The sequence below is a fragment of the Anabrus simplex genome, chromosome 10, assembly GCF_040414725.1.
Source record: "Anabrus simplex isolate iqAnaSimp1 chromosome 10, ASM4041472v1, whole genome shotgun sequence".
Taxonomy (NCBI): Eukaryota; Metazoa; Arthropoda; class Insecta; order Orthoptera; family Tettigoniidae; genus Anabrus; species Anabrus simplex.
The window spans coordinates 82511062-82533236 of record NC_090274.1 but is presented as its reverse complement, the minus strand read 5'-3'; the positions used below and the strand labels follow the sequence as shown (position 1 = coordinate 82533236).

General features: G+C 37.3%; 1 protein-coding gene across 1 annotated transcript in view; it reads right to left on the bottom strand.

Moving 5' to 3' along the window:
- Positions 1-791: 791 nt before the first annotated feature.
- Positions 792-22175, bottom strand: part of LOC137502338 (uncharacterized) — a 71897-nt gene continuing 50513 nt past the window's right edge. Inside the window, exons 4-5 of the mRNA XM_068229342.1 lie at positions 6003-6280; positions 792-796 (exon numbers count right to left, since the gene is read on the bottom strand). Coding sequence (XP_068085443.1) covers positions 792-796; positions 6003-6280 — 283 coding nt within the window. The remainder of the gene's footprint in view (positions 797-6002; positions 6281-22175) is intronic.

Below are 22175 nucleotides of genomic sequence, written 5' to 3'. Positions count from 1 at the left end.
GTAGTAAGTCCGGATCCTTTCGGAAGCTGAAGACTGTTACTTTCTGCCCATTCCTGTAATTTCCATTACATCTGGGCACCGAGCAGCAGTGCGGCATGTTGGAGTTGATTTATATTAAGGGAACTCGTTTACAAAATTCACAAAAACACAATATCACCCATGTAAATGCAAAGTTAATTAAGCAGAACTTCTTCACCACCATTATATTCCGTACACACAGAATACCCAAGAATCCTAGCGCATAGCGATAGTGGCACCACTTATGATGATGTCACTCGTAGCTCGCTAGGCAATGCGGAGGCCTTCTCTATCGGTGGTCACGGCTGTACACGCAATGCCTGTTAGTTGCACTGAGTCGTCGTCCGACATGAGTAGGTGGAAGCCAATCAACCCTGTGAATGTTGTGAAGTTGCTGCGCGAAAAGGTATGCCGACGCCACACACTGGATAGTGAAGGTGTAAGTGGAGTGCATGCATGTTATATGATATAACGCAGAAATACAATGGATCTGTAACAGAACTGCATACCGACACATTGAAGAGTAATGGTGACTGAGGCGGACGGCGTAGAAGAAACAGCACATGAGTATGAGGGTTCCAACCGTACTGACAATCCAGCAACGGAAGGAACTACACGTGACAGTGATTTCGCTCCTTCACCCCCAAAACGTGTACGAACAAGTGTTACGGAGTATTGATGACCGAACATTGGATAACATTTACGAGGATTATTATAATTGCGGTAACAATTATCAGAAACTAATGAAGCGTTATAGATGCATTAGGTCGAAATCAAACTGCAAGGGAAACAAAACATTAAAATTGAAGGCTTTAAAAAGAGTCTGTAAAAGCACGATTTGACAGAGCCAGAGATAATGGATCAGTGGTGCCCTACTGGCATATTCAAGCGTGGGCTCTGGCGGCCGCTAGAGCAGTTTCTATGGACAATTTTAAAGCTTCGTTGCAATTTGTCAGGGCCTTCAAGGACGAGTATAATATTTCGTCCAGACATATCACGATGTTCATGGCTCGCAAAGAGATTGAAGAAGAGCATGTTAATATACAAACAGCAGAAACGGATGTGGCAGACGTCAACATGTTTATTCAAGACGGGAATATAATAAAGGCATGTGTGTGGAATAGTGATCAGCCAATTTTGTATGAATTAACGTCTTCTGCAACACTTTCAAACATACCGCAAAAATCAACAATCTGTGCGTAGTTCTACGCATAGTTACACAATTGATGTGGCTGTGTCCATGAATGGCAAATTAGCGAACAAGCTTTAAATTTGTCTGCAGGGAAAGGATGGAACGTTTGGTCCACAGGTTGCAAAGAATCTGACAGCTTTTGTCCACGGAACATCCATGTTGAAGCGAGTAAAAGTGGAAAAATGACTAAGGCACATATAATGAGCTTCTTTAATTCGGTCCTCGCGGAACATGTTGGTGAGAGAGGTCTATTACTTTGCGATTCCTGGTCACGACACAAAGACTACAGCTTCATTGAAGAATGTTTTCCAAATAAAGATATTACATTAAAGATCTTGCCACCAAAGACAACCAAATACTGTCAACCTCTGGATGTATATATGTTTAGGCAATACAAGCTCTATGTCAGACGTCCTGTTGATTCTGTACGTTTACAAATAGATACCGCGCAGGTCACGTTATATGATCGATACTTCATCATCAGTTTACACCCCATCATCTACAACCAACTATCTGCACCGAGCAGGTTATGCTGTTGATGTTCCTGTTGCTTCGTTTGATAATGTGTTCACCGTGGCATTTGAGTTTGGACTATTGCAATGCGGGAACATTGTCAAAAGTGGGAAAGATTACTATGTCAACACGGTACTGCATGTGTTAAGAGTTCTTGTTGCAAGCACGTGTTCAACCTTTTCCCATATTATTCTGCACCACATCTGTTTCTTGTTACTATAATGGTCCGAAGTGCCTGTTTCGCGGTAGTTTCTGCTGCAAATTGTGTTTCTGCGATCTTTGTACGCTGTAACTTTCAAACATTGATTGTACACTAATGCGGGGTTTTACAGATAAATGCCCTTGATGGGTAGTAGAACAGACATATCTTCGTATGTAAAGCGCACTTCCAATCGAATTTAGCCGTTCGAGCTAGGGTACTTCCCTCGTAAGTCCGAAATACTCAGAATGGCGAATTTTCATTGGCTGAGGTATTTTGATGCTTGTCTGCCTGAACGATTCCACTTCATTTTGTGGGGTTTCAGGAAGGTTTTTCTACCTTCTGTCTGCGTTGCACAGTGGATTCCTTGTCTTGCCAACAGCGGAAAATTCCCACATTTGACGTACTTTCTCTGCTATCTGTTGCGTACTGGCGAGCTATTTTTCGCAGAGATAATTGCTTTATTGCCCCCAACGGAACGTGATTTTAAGAAACGTGAGTGGCTTATGGATTCTCTTTGTCAATAAACGGCTGTAAGAGCACAGAATTTCGCTGTATAGTCTATTCACATTTGATATACACTAAAGATATACAAATGAGGCTCAATTCGATGGGTGCATTATCTACATATGTGCTTTGTTCAATGGGTTGACTGCAACTGGCGGCTTGGTCCTCACTTTTTGTTTCCACCTGTCCTTGTTGTCGATTATTGTGTAAACATTGAGTCTTCCAGCGATATATTTTGAGTGTATTTCATGTATATATTGGTGTGTTGATGAGGTGTCCATCACGATTATTTTTCAGAATATAGCTAATTATTTTAGAATCAGTGGAGTTACTGATGAAGCTACCTGTAGTCTCTACCTATTAAGTCATTCTTAGAAGGCTAAGTAAGGCCTGAAGAGAAGTTGTGCCAGTACACAGCCTTATGTACACGCCCTGGCAGAGAAAGAATTACCATGCTCTGTTAAAATTTGATGGATTCATTCTGGTGAACTCTGGTGCCTATAATACGGACATTTCGAGATAATTTTTTTGTAATTCATTTTATTTTACACTGACTGACAGAGCAAATGCAACACCAAGAAGGAGTGGTCAGAACTTTATGCCAATTGCAGGGTAGACTGACGTCACTGAGGTATGCTCATGATGTTAAATGCGCCGCTGTGCTGCGCACGTAGCGAACGATAAATGGGACACGGCGTTGGCGAATGGCCCACTTCGTACCGTGATTTCTCAGCCGACAGTCATTGTAGAACGTGTTGTCGTGTGCCACAGGACACGTGTATAGCTAAGAATGCCAGGCCGCCGTCAACGGAGGCATTTCCAGCAGACAGACGACTTTACGAGGGGTATGGTGATCGGGCTGAGAAGGGCAGGTTGGTCGCTTCGTCAAATCGCAGCCGATACCCATAGGGATGTGTCCACGGTGCAGCGCCTGTGGCGAAGATGGTTGGCGCAGGGACATGTGGCACGTGCGAGGGGTCCAGGCGCAGCCCGAGTAACGTCAGCACGCGAGGATCGGCGCATCCGCCGCCAAGCGGTGGCAGCCCCGCACGCTACGTCAACCGCCATTCTTCAGCATGTGCAAGACACCCTGGCTGTTCCAATATCGACCAGAACATTCTCCCGTCGATTGGTTGAAGGAGGCCTGCACTCCCGGCGTCCGCTCAGAAGACTACCATTGACTCCACAGCATAGACGTGCACGCCTGGCATGGTGCCGGGCTAGAGCGACTTGGATGAGGGAATGGCGGAACGTCGTGTTCTCCGATGAGTCACGCTTCTGTTCTGTCAGTGATAGTCACCGCAGACGAGTGTGGCGTCGGCGTGGAGAAAGGTCAAATCCGGCAGTAACTGTGGAGCGCCCTACCGCTAGACAACGCGACATCATGGTTTGGGGCGCTATTGCGTATGATTCCACGTCACCTCTAGTGCGTATTCAAGGCACGTTAAATGCCCACCGCTGCGTGCAACATATGCTGCGGCCGGTGGCACTCCCGTACCTTCAGGGGCTGCCCAATGCTCTGTTTCAGCAGGATAATGCCCGCCCACACACTGCTCGCATCACCCAACAGGCTCTACGAGGTGTACAGATGCTTCTGTGGCCAGCGTACTCTCCGGATCTCTCACCAATCGAACACGTGTGGGATCTCATTGGACGCCGTTTGCAAACTCTGCCCCAGCCTCGTACGGACGACCAACTGTGGCAAATGGTTGACAGAGAATGGAGAACCATCCCTCAGGACACCATCCGCACTCTTATTGACTCTGTACCTCGACGTGTTTCTGCGTGCATCGCCGCTCGCGGTGGTCCTACATGCTACTGAGTCGATGCCGTGCACATTGTGTAACCTGCACATCGGTTTGAAATAAACATCAATTATTCGTCCGTACCGTCTCTGTTTTTTCCCCAACTTTCATCCCTTTCGAACCACTCCTTCTTGGCGTTGCATTGTCACTGTCAGTCAGTGTATTTATATTAGTAATTTTTTCAAGTAGATTTCATTTGACGCCCATGCGTGAGGCGATTAAGTATATTCGTATTTTATTTTGTCATCATACTGCATTTATTTACATTATATTACAAAAGGCGCCCAACGTGATGCGATTATGTATTTAAACTGATAATTTTATTCATCTGGCAATGGTTATTAACGATTTCAATTGTTATTGACATATATAACAGTGTTTGTGTAAGATATTTTATATTCACTTTGCACTCTTAAAGAAACTCCTTACCTCACCCATTACGACAATGTGGGCGCTGTCCATTAATCGCAAAAATGCGTTGTCGAATAATAGATTAGGTTGAAATATTAGCACATTAAACACAATGACGTGGACATGTCTAAAAACTGCTCTCTTTTTTCACACAAATATATATAAGCAAGTGCATATTCAACTCAGACATTTCACCAAAACTGTTACACACATCATTCTCAACCAAGTGGGAGAACTGCAATATATCTTGTGATTTCGAAGACTAGACTCGGTAATGTAACCAATTTTCGCACTGATTCCAGGAATGTACACGCTCCACAGTATGGGGACGAAACACTTCCTTTGCAGAAAACTTCAACGCAGAGTCAATACAAGAAAATGGACTCTCACTAGAAGGCATGAACAGGTGTTTCTGAACAGCCGTCTTGACCTGACGCTGAGCAGCACGCGCACGTAGGTGTCCCCGAATTTGCGCCATCTTAGAAAGCGTATTATAAAAAGAGGGAAACTCTTCCCACGTTTTTTACATTACCATAGGCGCTCTCCTGTATGTGCAAGCAGATGAGGCTGAGGAATTTGACTTTTCTGATGTCTTTCCACATTGTTCACATTAATTAATGCGAACACTGAAAAGTGTGTATAAGCAGGTGTTTCCGGAGATTACACTTTTGCAAGAACTTCTTACCACATTGATTACAGGAATGTGGACGCTCACCTGTATGTGTAAGCAAGTGGCGCTGAAGGAACGACTTTCGGGAAAACTTGTTACCACATTCATTACAAGAATGTGGACGCTCACCAGTATGTGTAAGAAGGTGTTGCCGCAGATTTGACTTTTGAGTAAACTTAGAACCACACTCACTGCAGTTATGTGTACGCTCACCAGTATGTGTAAAACGGTGTTGCCGAAGACTTGACTTTTTAGTAAACTTTGAACCACACTCACTACAGTTATGTAGATACTGACCAGTATGGGTGGCGAGGTGGTTGCGAAGACTTGACCTTAGAGTAAACTTAGAACCACATTCATCACATATATATGGACGCTCACCAGTATGTGTAAGCAAATGACGGTTAAGTTGCCACTTTCGGGAAAACTTATTACCACATTGATTACAGGCATGACACCGCACTTTGGAATGGGTATCCAAGTGTTGTCGAAGACCCGACCTCAGAGAAAACCTTTTACCACATTGTTTACAGGTGTGTTTGCGCTCGCCAGTATGCCTAAGTATATGTTGCGCAAGAGTTGACTTTCGAGCAAATTTAGAACCGCATTCATCACACGAATGCGGACGCACACCGGTATGTGTAAGCAGGTGACGCCTAAGATTCGACTTTCGAGAGAACTTCTTACGACATTGATCACAGGTATGACGCCGCTCTCTACAATGGGTACCCAGATGTTGTCGAAGATTCGACTTCTGAGGAAATTTAGAACCAATTTCATTGGAACTTAGTGCCAATTGGCAAATGGGATGGATTGGCCTTTGATCAGAGTCACAGAACATGTGTAGGTTGCATTCATTACGAATGGACAAACTGCACATTACTCCACTTCCTTCTTTCAATATCTTGCACCTACTGTTACATGTACACACTTCACCTCTGGTCAATAATGCAACGTTCTCAAATCTGGAAAACAGAAAACTAAGATTTATTAGATTTTATGATTGAAATGAAAATGAAAATCAAATACAATATCCAGAAGTAAACGCAATATATGTAACAAGATTGCTTCTTATCACATTACATAACACTCCTAATCTCAATGATTTCAGATCAAGCCTCTAAAACATAAGCCCATATAATTTCCAATTGCCAAAAGGAATATATGATAAGTTTGCAATTAACCACAGCACATCAAAAGAATTCAAGAGGATCCAATATTGAAGAAATTATTGTGAGAATGCGTCCCTTAGAGATCTCTTTACGTGCATTTTTCAACTTTATTTTAACTGAGACTCATCCCATTTAGGATGCCAAATAACACCTAATGTTTTTATAGCTTCATCTTTAGTGAGGTTACATGTTGACAAGATTTACCTATCAAATACAGGGACATCGGCCAGGGCTTCTGGACAATTTTAAGTCCAACTTCTGAGATACACATGTGTACTATAAAGCCGGGAAGAAATTTTGACTGATGCTCCTCACCTGCTTCAAATGAGCTAGAACCTGTCAACACATCAACGTAAAAACAAGAATATGCAGTAGGGTGAGATTCTGTGTGTCTGTCAGCAAGTTGAACTAAAAATCTCGGATCAAGAAATGGGGCAGAACTTTTAACAGTATTAAGGTTGTAGTCCCTGATCTCTTCATCAGAGGATTCATGCCACGCAATATTCTGAAGACTCTTGTGGTCGGGATGTATTAACACAAATTTGTTTATCTTAGGAATTTCAGCTGAATGAGTAACAAGATAAGTTATGAACCTTAAAACAATAGACAGGAAATCAGCGTAAATTTCAGGGTCAACCATTTACAAAGAGTTCAAGGCTATCCAATTTCAAGATTGACAACATCTGTCAAACTCAATTCTTAGGCTGGTTGTCATGCTAGAATCTTTGAGCACACAGTGATGGGGCATATGATAGCTTGATGAGTTAGAAGTCACAAGGGGTACAGATTACATGTGCCTCGTTTCACTATATTCACGCATGAAAATTACATACTGCTCTTTCAAACCTGGAAATCAACACTCATATTTTCAATGTGTTCAAGCATTTTAACAGCATTATGCTTAGACTGAGCTACAGGTGACACTTCAGGACGATTAGACAATTTGCCATTAAATCTACCAGAATCATCCATTTGATCATTATTAAAGAAAAGGTTCTTCAAACGCCCTTTCATCAGGAGTAAGAAATGGTTGATGGAGTTCTTCAAACTTCCAAAACATTTGCAATTTTGTATAAAGAGAATTAAGGTTTATAAGCCTGGCACACCAAACCTTGGTTTTATTCATAACACAAAAGTCAGGGATGGGGCCTGACAATCCCCAACCAAATTTGGTAATCTAGCAAGGTGAGATAACCTTTCTTATGCAATGTATTACAAGACAAGATATCGTAGTAGACTTCAGCACTGAGCAACATATAAATAGCAGAACACTTAAAATGACATCACGAGCAATATACCAACTTGAACAATTCAATTTGTTGTGCATGAACTTCTAACATTCATATCATTATTGGGAGTTGTTTGTTCTTTACAAACCCATAAGGTGTGGGGTCCATTGTACGGGGGCACTTGTGTTGCATACACAGTTTAGATAAATGAAAAGCAAAGACATAGATACGAAAGGTTATTCTCTCTCATAAACTTGCAGCGATAATCATTGTTTGTTTGAACATGCTAAAATCAGAATTGCTATGATTATTAAGTTTTCAACACTTACAATTAAAGGAAATGCTCTTGTTGGTATTTTGAAATAAAATCTAAAACGAATGATAAAATGGCCATGGATCAAAAAAATCTGTGGATCCAATTCATGAATAAAAGGTGAAACCTGATGGTATATTAGAGTATTTAAATACTTTGGATAAACAATTGCATTTTACGATGGAATCTGAAAATGATAGGACTTTAAATTATTTAGATTTAACAGTTACTAGAAATTCTGGTCATTTTGATCTTCAAATTTTCAGAAAAGCTACTCAAACAGATACTATTATAAGAGATGACTCCAATCATCCAGGTCAACAAAAAAGGCAACATTTTACAGTTTAATTAATAGAGCTATGAACATACCTATGTCTAAGAAGAATTATAATAGAGAGATAAATATAATCCATCAAATCGCCCATAGCAACGGATATTCGAAAATATTTATTAATAGAATGATAAATAAAATGAAAAATGAACCCAAAACAACTTTAATTAAAGAGCGAAAAGAGAAAAAGAAATTTGCAGTTCTAACTTTTCGAAATAAGCATTCTTATCAACTGGCTAAAATTTTCAGGACAAAGAACATCAATGTCACATATAAAACAGATGATAATACTAATAAGATAATTTTCAATTCAGAAAAGATAGAGAATAAATGTATATTTAATAAATCATGAATTTACACATTAACATGCTGAACATGTAAACAAGGATACATAGGACAGTCAGGTAGAAGTTTGGCTATAAGGTACAAAGAACATGTTAATGCAGTTAAACATAAAAGATATTCGGCAATGATATATTTGTTATTATTGATGAACAAAAGGTTAAACCTGATGGTATATTAGAGTATTTAAATACTTTGGATAAACAATTGCATTTTACGATGGAATCTGAAAATGATTGGACTTTAAATTATTTAGATTTAACAGTTACTAGAAATTCTGGTCATTTTGATCTTCAAATTTTCAGAAAAGCTACTCAAACAGATACTATTATAAGAGATGACTCCAATCATCCAGGTCAACATAAAAAGGCAACATTTTACAGTTTAATTAATAGAGCTATGAACATACCTATGTCTAAGAAGAATTATAATAGAGAGATAAATATAATCCATCAAATCGCCCATAGCAACGGATATTCCAAAATATTTATTAATAGAATAATAAATAAAATTAAAAAATGAACCCAAAACAACTTTAATTAAAGAGCGAAAAGAGAAAAAGAAATTTGCAGTTCTAACTTTTCGAAATAAGCATTCTTATCAACTGGCTAAAATTTTCAGGAAAAAAAACATCAATGTCACATATAAAACAGATAATAATACTAATAAGATAATTTTCAATTCAGAAAAGATAGAGAATAAATGTATATTTAATAAATCAGGAATTTACACATTAACATGCCGAACATGTAAACAAGGATACATAGGACAGTCAGGTAGAAGTTTGGCTATAAGGTACAAAGAACATGTTAATGCAGTTAAACATAAAAGATATTCGACAATGGGAGAACATATGATTGAAATGAATCATAAATTTACAGACATTTCCAATGACATGAAATTATTACATTCGGCCAAAAAAGGGAAAATTAATGAATGTTTTAGAAAATTTAGAAATTTACCTTACACAAAAATATAATTTTGAATCAAATTTAAATGAGAGAAGTGCAGAAGATAACCCACTGTACAGACTAACATATGATCATTTAAGGAGCAAAAAGAAGAAAAGAAGAAAAACTTGAAGATCCTAAAGTTATATAGTATTCTCATTCAGTTCAACCAAAATTTTATGTATTGATCATTTTTATAATATTTCTTTTTACTCTTTGATATGATGTATTAGGACAATACTTCTTTAAATTGTAAAACAAAAGATTGTGTGATAATGTTTTGTTCTTTGATCTGACCACTGAGGAAGGGAATGGTTGAGATTTCCCAAAACATGTTTGGTTTAATAAATAGTTTTTCTTTCATTTAATGAGTATATTGATCACGGTGGATTCAAATAAACTATTTTAAATAGTTACATTATACATTTACGAAAAAGTTTGGAGTTGGCTCATGAATAGTTGGGTGAGAATGCAACATTTATTAAAAAACAGTCAGAAGTAATAAATCAATGCATCAAGAAAATGGAGAAATTGAGAGAAGAAAATTTGATCTTAAGAAGCAATAAAAAGACATACAAATACAGTTAGATGAACTCGATCAATAAGTTCGTCATGGCAATGTTGAAATTTTAGGCATACCTGAATGAGTTAATGAGGATGTTCTTGAAATTGTTAAGCATGTAGGTCAAGTACTAAATGTGGAGATGAAGAATAAATCGATTGACGCATGTCATAGGTTGAAGAGGCGATTGCACCGGGCGAGTTGGCCGTGCGCGTAGGGGCGCGCGGCTGTGAGCTTGCATCCGGGGGATAGTAGGTTCGAATCCCACTATCGGCAGCCCTCAAAATGGTTTTCCATGGTTTCCCATTTTCACACCAGACAAATGCTGGGGCTGTACCTTAATTAAGGCCACGGCCGCTTCCTTCCAACTCCTCGGCTTTTCCTATCCCATCGTCGCCATAAGACCTATCTGTGTCAGTGCGACGTAAAGCCCCTAGCAAAAAAAAGAGGCAATTGCATCAAGCTTCAGGTGCCATTGTTTATTTATTTATTTATTTATTTATTTATTTGGGAAACCAAAACAGTGAGAAGCCGAATTACAGAGTTCCGCAAAGAAATAGATATTTACAATAGAGTAGCACAAGGCAAGCATAAAGAAAAGTGGAAGAATAATGACGAAAAGACATCTAACGATAAAAATAGAGGAAAAAATTAAAAACTAACAAAATTAGAGACACAACATATAAAAACAAAAAATAAAGGCTAAAGAAACAACGAGAAAAATGGTTGAACGTACAACGAAGAGAAGAACTTAAAGCTAGGCACGGTAAGATAAATACAGATATAACACTTCAGTAATGGTATAGTACAGTAAAAAAAAAATATTATATTATGTACAAAAGAGAGGACAGCAATGAGAAGAGAAAAACAGAATATGAAGAAAATGAACTAGGTTAAGCTAAGGAAGAATCGATTAAAGGAGGCATACGAAGAAAAAACGTCCAAGTTCCTGTCAGAAGATAAAGAGTTAAGGAGGGTTGGTATACGGATAAATAAACTTCTTTGAACGAGAGAGAGGCGGGAATATGGAATATGAAGGGACGTATTAATCCTGGTTTTACGAGTTGGAACATGTAAGGAAAAGAAGGATGCAGGTTCAGGAGAACGAAATAAACCGTTAACAGCGTTATATAGGAATCTAAGGTCGGCTACTTTCCTGCGACTAGATAACGGGTGAAGGTTTAACTTGTCTAGTATCTGATTACTGCTCAAGTTTCGACAATCAGATACTCTGGCTCTAACAATGGCACAGAAGAATGACTGCACGCGGTCAATGTGATTCAGATTAGTAGGTGAAGAGGTAGACCAAATGGGAGACGCGAATTCCATAATCGGTAGGATGCAAGATACATAGTAGGCTCGGAGGGCGTGGATATCGGTGATGTCAGAAAATTTATACAACAAACCGAGAAGTGACATTGCTCGTGCGGTTATCTTTTGTATATGGGGGACAAATAACAATTTACTGTCAAACATCACTCCTAAGTAATTTTGCTCTCTTAGAGTTGGGAACGGATTACCGAGGAGGGAGTATTTACTGCGAATAGGGGATTTACGAAGCGTGATCGAAATAGAGGAACACTTGGCAGGATTAGGCTTAAGACGCCATGTGGAGCACCATTCAGAGAGTGAATTAAGCCCACTCTGTAAGGAGTTTACGTCTGATAAAGAATCGATTTGTTTGAATATTTTACAGTCAGCTGCAAATAATAGAATTTCACAAGAAACGGAGGATATAGAATTAATGAGATCGTCAATAAATAAGACAAAAAGAAGCGGACCTAGGACACTGCCCTGTGGGACGTGAAGTTTGTACACCGTAGTGTCAAGAATGAACTCATTCAAAGACACAAGGTTAAAAAGGATTTAAATGCGTCCCATCTCGGAGTCTCCAAGTATGAGATGGTGTATATAAACAATAGTTTGAAGTCCCTATGAAGAAAGGTCCTTGGCCAAGCTTGAAAAAATTCGGAAGGAGAGAAATTATGCTTCTCTATGGCTAGGCCATGGAGATAACATTAAACTAAAACAGACAGAGGGTGATCGGCAGTTGTTTAATCTAAAAACCCTTGACGATGTGAATGGATTAAATGTTGTATTTTCAGAAAAATGATTTTTAATGTAACTAATATTTACTACCGGAATGCAAGAGGGTTAAACACCAAAATTTTGGAGTTTTATGTTAACAATAGTGAATCAGAGTACGATACTCTGTTGATTACAGAAACATGGTTACAATCTCATGTTGCTAACAGAGAATTGTTTAGTAGGCATTTTAATGTTGTACCGTTACTAGTTAAACACCAAAACTACTACCGTAACGGCCAGCCCAAAATACGAACTAGCAGTTACACTACTGCCCCCAGTTCGTAAATAACAAGTGGAAGCACAATCTGACACTATACACTCCACACAAACAACAACAAAACAAGAAGGACTTACCTTGGCCAGTGGAGTAGTGTCACCACAAACCGTGGATAATGAACAAACCACTGTACTGGACATCAGAAATACATTAAGAGAGTGAAAGAAAGAACACCTTCACTTTAAAAAAAATAAGAATATTTTAATTCATGAAATTAAATGGTGAATTAATAACATCGTCCATAAAGAAAAAAAAATAAGCTACAGGGAAATAAAGGATTAAAGCTACCAGAATAACTGGGTTAAGGCTTAATTGCGGATCCGCTTTGTAAATTAATTTAAAAAAGCAAAGACCCAAAGATTTAAATAGCGTAGAAACTAGAGATAACACCTATAAAGCTTGTGTCTTGTACCAGCAGGATCGCACATCAGCATGAAAATCCAATTCAATAAAATTTAATTTAAGAAAGAAAGATACTTTCCTCAGATCAGGAAACCCAAAGTTAACAGAAATCAAAGGATCAAAAATTCATGACACAGCAAACATTACATCAACAGAGCCATGCCACCCAAGAAGTTGGTATCATTGAAATAATAATAATAATAATAATAATAATAATCACTTTTCACATAACCATGGCAACAAAAACACAAGTAAACAGTAAACGCCCAATGGCGGCATAAGGCAGCAACAAAGAATTAGGCGAAAATGAAACAAAAGAAAATCAACCCACCCAAACAGAGAAGTAATACCAAGAAAAAGAAAAATGAGGGCAAAGTTATCGAGCAACAAATTTAAAGTGAATTAGGATTTCATGCTCATGTTCCTCCCATGTAGATTAAACCTCACCCTAGCCTGGTTAGTAATATTCCAGATACACAGGTTAATCCCATTAACAGGCGAAAAACAATTCCACAAATTTACACACTGTTTTTACAAACACTAAGTTTCAATTTTTTTGAATTTATCAGAGATACATTTTGTCCACATTATAGGCTCTTTAAAACGGATTAAACATACAGTAGGCGCCGTAAGAAAGTTACAGTTGCACGAAGAACATGAGAAACGCAGAACATTTCCAATATCACAGGAGATGAAGTTTACGGTACATTATGTGTACATCCAAAGGCTAACCAGTAATAATTCAGTTCATGGATTCATCATAGTACTTACAGAAGTTATCTCACAGCTCACATAAGTAAACAAACTAAGAATATTACGAGGACGATGTCACCAAATTAGAAGATAAAGGTAGAAGGGCGTAAAACTCACTACAGTAGACTTTAGCCTGGGTCAAATTTCCTCCCAAGCACAAACATTTTGGTAGGTTTCCAAGCGCCATTAGCTCCAGCAACGATCTCATCTCATCATGGCTTCTCGCTTTGTCGTCACCAACTAGCCGTACCTGATTGGCTGAGACAACAGTGGGAGGAGCGTGTAACTTAGCGCGTGGCCACAAGAGTGCAGTACACATCAGGAATCGTAGAAATAAATTCACTTTCGATAGCGAATAAATGCATGGAGTTTTAAACTAGTTTTTTCCTGTCCACAGGCCGGAAGAGTACATAATGAGGAACGAGTAATTCCACAATTACAGACAGTACGTCAGAAAACACTTCACTTACTGAATAAAAGATACCAATTTTCCAGAGCTGAATAGCTAGTTCAAAACCGTTCATTGGGGAGAGGGATATTAAATCCGTAATACTGTCTCAATGTGTATAGAAAGGATCGCAGAGGTATAAGGAAAGGAGGAGGGACATTAATAGCTGTTAAAGTTTCTATAGTATCAAGGCAAAAACAGCTAGATTTTGGTGATAATGAAGCAGTTTGTGCAAAAATTATATTTAATAGTCACAGTTATGTAATAATGTCAGTGCATTTTCCATCTGCAACCAAATTGGAAACATATTTGGACTTCTATAGATTGTTTGAAGTTAATAAGGACCTTTTAAATTTAGATCTTATTATAGCTGGTGACTTAAATTTGACATTAATTACTCGGGAGCAAATTAATCTAGTAAATATTGGACCTGCACATAGATACTTAGCTCTGTTTGTCATTCTATCAGTTGCACTTGGTCAATAATATTCTTAATGCAAATGGAAATACACTTGATCTTATTATTACGAATGTTAACACATTAACAGTATATAGAGATGAGTGCCCCTTAGTTAAGGAGGATAGTTATCATCCTGAACTTATATAGTCACACTACTATTAAACAGAGAATGTAGCCATCTTTCACAACAACCTAAACAATCTAAGCATTTATTTGACTTTAAAGGGGCTAATTTCTTTCAAATTTATAAAATGTTTGAGCAAATGGATTGGTCTAAGATTGTAGAATTTACAAACGCTGACCAGGTTGTTGAGTATTTCTGTGCTCAGGTACACTTAGTATTTTTTGAAACTGTACAAATGAAGAATTTTCACACAAAGAAAAAATATCCTCCATGCTTTACTAATGACAATAAATAACCTGAAACTGAAGGAAATCCATAGAAAGTGAGCGAAATAGGTTATAGTAGGGTAATATTTAGCCAATTAAGGAGAGTAACGAAATATATGATCAACAAAGCATGTAAGAATTGTATTTCTAGACTTGAAGAGAATATCAAAAGTTATGTCAATCAGTTCTGAAGCTATATGAAATGCAAAGGAAATACCAAGAAAAGTTTGCAACAGGGCATGAAATTTAACATTGTGGTAAGAATGCAAACCTTTCGAAAAGTCTGGATAATAGCGAAAGTGTGTCCAGTTTTTAAATGTAGGGACAGTAAAAATATTGAAAACTATTGCCCTGTTTGTATTTTATGTGCACTGGCTAAAGTATTTGAGCAAACAATGTACACACGTATATTTAATAATGTGAGGGTCAGTATACATATTAATCGACTTGGTTGATTGCCAGGTAGATCAATTATGACCAATCTATTACAATTTATACAATACGTGTATGCCGTTTCAAATAATCAAGGACAGGTCGACATAATATACACAGAGTTTTCTAAGGCCTTCGACAAATTAGATCATTACATTACCTAGCAAACATTGGAAACAATCTTCGAGAATGGGATGCTAAACTGAGATGAAATTGAGAATGCTGCTATTCTAAAACTCCTAAATTCAACGGCGTTTTTCAATCACTTATCACATGCATTTCATCTGGCACATTGGCTCCTCTCAAAGTTGGTTTCTCAAGTTTTCTTGCTCCCCTCCTAGCCATTCTTGCTGTTAGCATTTCTACCAAAAACACACTGTCAGCCTGGATTTTTAACACAGTGTTTTCATCCTATGTTTTGGACTGTTATCAAACCAGAAGTTTTAGATTAAGAGGTCCGCAACCTCACCACAAGCACTTATTGTTCGTTTCTGTCTGTCTCATTTCTTTTCTTCTTAGGCTAGCATACTTTCTGGACTCAATTATGTTTTATATTAACCTTTTTTTCACTGAATTTTTTCTCAGCAAGTTAATTATTGCTCCTTCTAAATGAAAATATTGTACGGTTTATTGTTATTGTTTTTATTTCCGTCAAGTCTCATTTGCCTTTCATTTATTCCTTCATTATGCTTTTTAGCACATTTTTAGCTTTATTATGTAGATTACATTAATGCCCCCGCGCTTATCTCACTGAAGATGGCTTAAATGAGCGGAAATATGTTTTAATTTTATTGCTCCATCTAATGATGGAATTAAGTTCTGTATTGAATTAGGAGGATGCATAAATATTTTTCCTTTGTAAATTAGATCATGGCATTTTTATGAGAAAATTCTTGTGTTTTGGTCTGACCCACACTTGGTTAAAACTGCTTTCATCTTATCTTAGGGCACGGCAACAATATGTTTGCTATCATCAACATGGGTCTTATGCATACAATACTACTTCTGGTGTACCACAAGGGTCTAACCTTGGCCATTTATACTTTATTTTATATATTAACGATTTGCCCACTAGAATTAGATCTTCTCAATGTTTATTATATGCTGATGACGTCAAACTTTATAAAGAATTTTAAAATGTTTATGATATTTTGAAATTACAATATAATTTGGATTACTTATTTGCATGGAGTATTGAAAACTGTTTGCAACTTAATATAAATAAATGCTGTTTCCTTCATATTTCAAGTAAGAAAAATACATTGAATTACAGATATAAAATTAATATTGAAGAATTCAAAGTTGCTCACCCATTCAATGACTTAGGGGTAATTGTTACAAGAAATTTACCTTTCAAGGAGCATATTAATAACATGGTTAAAGAGTCCTATAAAAAATTGGGTTTTTTAATTAGATATTCAATAGATTTCACTAACATGTATGCACTCACCTTATTGCTCAATAGTATTGTCCAAGCAAAACTTTAGTATTCATGTATAATTTGGTCTGCATGTTAAAAATATTATTGGAATAAAGTTGAAAGAGTGCAGAAACACTTTTTAATATATATTTGTTATAAAAATATATGATATTCCCTTTTAGAAATTATGTTTCATATGAATTTTCGTTGAATGAATTTAAATACACATCGCTAGCCAGTAGGTATGTAATAGCTCAACAAATTTATCTCTATAAGGTTGTTAATGCATTAATAGACGATAATAGTTTGCTTCACGAGTTATGCTTTAATGCTAGAAAAGGAAATTTACGATTTTGGCAATTGTTCATAACTCCAGTCTCCGAAACTGTATTTTTAAGAACTCTCCTTTTATCAATATGTGTTAAACATTCGATAACCTAATTAATATCATACAGAGCTTAACCTTGTGTATAAATATGACGCATATGTAAATATATTTAAAAATTTTACTGGTCAAAGTGATTTGTTTATATGTATAATATTTACAGGATTTGGTTACAATTTATTTTTTTAAATGTAGTAAGAGACTTCTGTATATGAGATACTGTTTGAACCATTTCATCATGTCATTTACATAGCATTTTCATATTTTCTTCTCTTTGGTATTTCTGTGTGATTTGTGTCAGATAATTTGTAAAAGCCACCTATAATTGGAGTGTGTCTCTGTTGGTGGCACATTTAATAAATAAGCAAATAAATAAAATGATACTATGTTTTAAAGTTCACTTCTGACTATCATTCTTAGATCAGCACCATGCAGTATTTCAAGACTCATAACCTAGTGCTCTGCCACCTGAGCTAATCAGCCTAAGTTTGTCTACAATGTTTCAACATCACCTCTGTCCAGTGATCCTTAGTTCAGCCCTTTAGGCTGATGACAGTGGAGCGCTCACCTCCTAAGTTAGTCTACACAGACTTGATAGCTACCTTTCAACGCATTTTTTAAAATTCTGAAGCTAAAGCTTTAATCTCTAAGTGATGTAAACTTTATGGTATGCAATTAGAAGTCTCAAAAGTTCAAATCTTAAGCTCAACAAGTTAAAATCAACAAGTGAGTGACTCCGTGGCCGCTCAGCTCTGAGATCGAGCTGCATTACATCCATATAAGGAATTTAAATGTGTTATGCCTTACATCACATCTCTAGTCCCATATAAAATATGTACACACACTATCATGTATGGAACTACAAGTTCAAGTCCAATTCCCTCAGGTTGCCTTTGATTATGTCCCTATCAGTATTAAATGTTCACAATCTCTCCAGTCCCATTAGCAAAATGTGTCGCCACCATCTTGTTCCAAGTCCAGCACCGAGTACCAAAGGTCACGGTCCAATCTTTCCCCTCTATGAGTAAAGCACACGTATTAAGCCGAAACTTTGCTCTAGGTCTGCTCCGATTGAGCGAATGCTTCCACACACTGCACAAAAGATAATTGGAGGTATGTTGTCAAGGTCAGACACAGCATTTTGAAGGCTGTTAATTACCTTGATCTCTGTGAAGTAAAGAATGGAGAGGCTTAGCTGTGTTTGGGTACATATTCGTACTTTTATCTGGCTCATTATTGCCCCCTTTTAATTTTTCACTGAACGTTGAGGCAATGGCCTCGGGGGAGGCAACTATTGTCATTAATGTAGAATGCAGTTTGTGCTGATTTGCTGTATTAAGGTATTAACAAATGTCTTTGCTGTTGTTACTTATCTTGTTTATGTAGTTTTTGTATTCTTCATGGATGAGTCCCTTGGTGGTATTCCTCACACATTTATATTTGTCCCACATAAGATTGCTTGTATCATGCTTCCATTTCCTGTAAAGCATTTTCCTTTTGAATATCATTTTGACTATTTCTTTGAGATCTATGAAGTGTTTTTCTTGGTAATGATGGGTATATGGCTTCTTACAAGTTATGATAGCAGTTCCCAGCCAGCTCTTCTTTAGTAATAGACTACTCTATTACATTTTCTTACTGGTGGCTTCTTGTATTTTGTGGTAGGTGTAACTGTTTTCATTACACAGGTTGGTTGAGTATTAATTATTCAATTAATTATTAATTATTCAAGCAACACAATATAGAATACTAGCGCATTTCCCACGGCTTCGCTCGCGTCATAGTTGAGTTATGTCCCATTATATTATTTTATTTCCCATTTTCTTTTGAAATCCACCGAACTAACCATATGGGTTCATCGACTTTCGTAAGAAATGTAAGACATGGACGTAAATGATGTGTTTTCCTGTCCCGGTTTCGGCCGAAATTATAAAGTTTCACGTGTATTCCGAGTTCGCTGTTAAATGAAATTCTCCAGTAAAAATAGTAGCTTCTATTATTTTTTTAACCCCGTCACACATAATCTAGTGCCACTGCACAAATTAGGTGTTTGAGAATACGTAATAGCATTACAGGTGCTCTACTTTCAAACGAAGTTTGTGAGATGGGAATCCTGGAGGATTAAGAGTATTTAGGAATTCTACTGGATAATTGACAGCATCGTCCGTTTGTAATACCGTGTCGACCGATTTATACTCTATTTCTTCTCCATCAAAATATGTCAGCAATGCTTCATTTAATTCATTAGCCGTCTCATTAAAGAAATCTATAAAAATCCAGGATCTTGATGAGCATTTGGCATCAGACTGCCTATGGAATGCTAAATTTGACCTTGCACCATGAAAGTTGGCATAAAGCCAGGTTGGATGACTTGCTTAGCACCAAAAGATGTCATTTGAAAACAGCTGCTATGTTTTGTAATTCGATCAAAAACTGACCATGATCTGGATAGGCACCCATTAGTAATTGTACAATGGTCCAGGTGGGGTTTAGAGTGGTTGCAGCTGAACTTTGCCAGAATGGCAACACATGCCTGGTGTTTCATCTTTTCACTTGAGAGCATTGCAGAATTGGCATGTATGGTTCATTGTGCCAGTGGTTAGCAAGCTGTTATCTTCCTAATTAATTTCAGGATCGTAAGACATCCCGGAACGAAACTTAATTTTACATGGATGCAATCGTCTTTCTTTTCGGACCCCAGGGTGATTTTGCTCATATCGCATTTGAATTGTCCTGTGATATTCGCGATTATTTTGCTGGTGTGTAGCTGCCGCTGCTCAATGAAACTCAGGATTATATTTCTGGTATGTTGGTGCCGCTGCTCTATGAACCTTGGGGTTATTCTTCTGGTAAGTGTCCGCTGCTGCTCTATGGACTTCGGGATTCTTCTTTTGGTATTTACTTCCAGCAATTGAACATGCAGAAGGATTATTCTGTAAAAATGTAGCTGCTGCTTTTTTAAATTGTATTTTTCTCATAGCATTTGAGTATTGAGTACGACGTTTTTCAGAAAAGTTTGTAACAACGAATGAAGCACTTGTTTCTTCGCACAGACATTCATATACAGTACTTCGAAATATCCGTTAGAGAGATTACCAGTAAATCGCGATCTTTTTACGGGATTACCTTCATCACTAAATGTCCAGTATAACTTTTGATCATGAAAAACTTCAAAGCGGAATTGAAATATTTTGACTGCTGCCGTCAACTCACATGTTCCACCATAAGTTGAATATTCTGACTCGAAAAGTCGGCACAATTTGAAGAGGATTAGTTATTACCAAGATGATTTTCGGATAAAATGGAGACAACTTACGAAACTATAGCTTTATGAACATCATTATGCCGTAACTGAGTAGAATATAAAATGTAAGAAAGAGATCTAAATAGACACGCACCGTCACCTACAATGGAAACAATGTAATGTGGCAAAACTTCACCATTAATGTTCAGACTGTCTCCTTGAAATATCACACACCAGTACATTGAATCTTCTGATATGAAATGTTGGTACTCTTCTGAGGAGGAATAGTTATTAGCCAGGATTGCCAAGGTTCAAACGCTTATTGCTCAAGAGTTCTATCACACTCACTTCATTACTGGTCGACAATATTATGCAAGTTGCCTCCAGTCTCTCCTTTGTCAATATGAGTGACATATCTTCGAACCATAGACAGCTTTGCTAATGGCGCATGCACGCTCCGAACTGGTACTTCTTTCGCCTAGCCTGTTTTACCAGTTGTATGGATGAAATAATTCACTTAAACTGTAAGCGGCTGCATAACTCACTAACAAAATATAAAACTGTAATAAATCTCATTGATAAAACAATATTCCTGTGTTAAAAGAAGGCCGCCAATAGGTAGATTCGAACCTGCATTCTTGCAGTCTGTAGTCTGTTGACTTAACCGTTGCGCTATCTGCGCAGCGTTAGATAGCTTCTCATGAATTCACTCACAAACATTCGTATATTATGTAGGCCTACATACTGTTAATTGTATTTTATTTTCTTTAAGGATTTGGTTTATTACTGTCTTAAAATACACAGAAGCGGAGTGAATTGGCGCGCACACTTAAATGTTGGAAAGTGCCGTGGCCATTTTTAATTAGCAAAAGCCAAAAATTCATGCGCGCAAGGGAAATATTTCATCTGGAAAATCTTGAAAATAAATATATTTCCGTTGACTTTTCAAGAAATGCAAGATTTTTGCTGTACTATTGAGACGATTTGGAATACTGAATGAATATATATGAATAATAGTGTTCAAAGAATGGAGATATTGAACACAAAGGTAAAATCACATATCAACCCTTTTCACAACTTTAAAATCGGAATTTTTAAAATTTCTTTAAAACTATTATTTATGATATGTGAAAATAAATATCTGAATGAATATAAGTACAATATTTTTCACAGAAATGGAGAAATTCACCAAAAAGTAAAATCACATACCACCTTTTTCACCCCTTTAAAATAGGAATTTTTAAAAATCCTTTCTTAGTGCGTGTCTAAGCTACGACCGGAATATGTCCTCAAATTTTCATGCAATTATCACCAGTAGGTTTTGCTGTGTGTTGATTATCAGTCAGTCAGGACATCTTACTTTATATATATAGAATACAACAAAAGTTGCTGCTAATGAATTGATAGGAAAAGGCAGGAGGTGAAGTCGATCATTCTGTCAGAACATTTCCAAGATAAAATCACCAGGCTTCTAGATACTTTTAAATCAATGTTGTGTATTTTGTACATGGCTTAGAAACAGTAGTAATTCCTCATTGATGTCAGCAGTGGAGTTCGGAGCTTGGTACATGGAACTCAGAAGGAACTTGCTTCCAGAGAACATGAATTACACCAAAACAAATTCTGCCTTGGTTTCCAACAGCTCAAAATGCACTTGTTTGA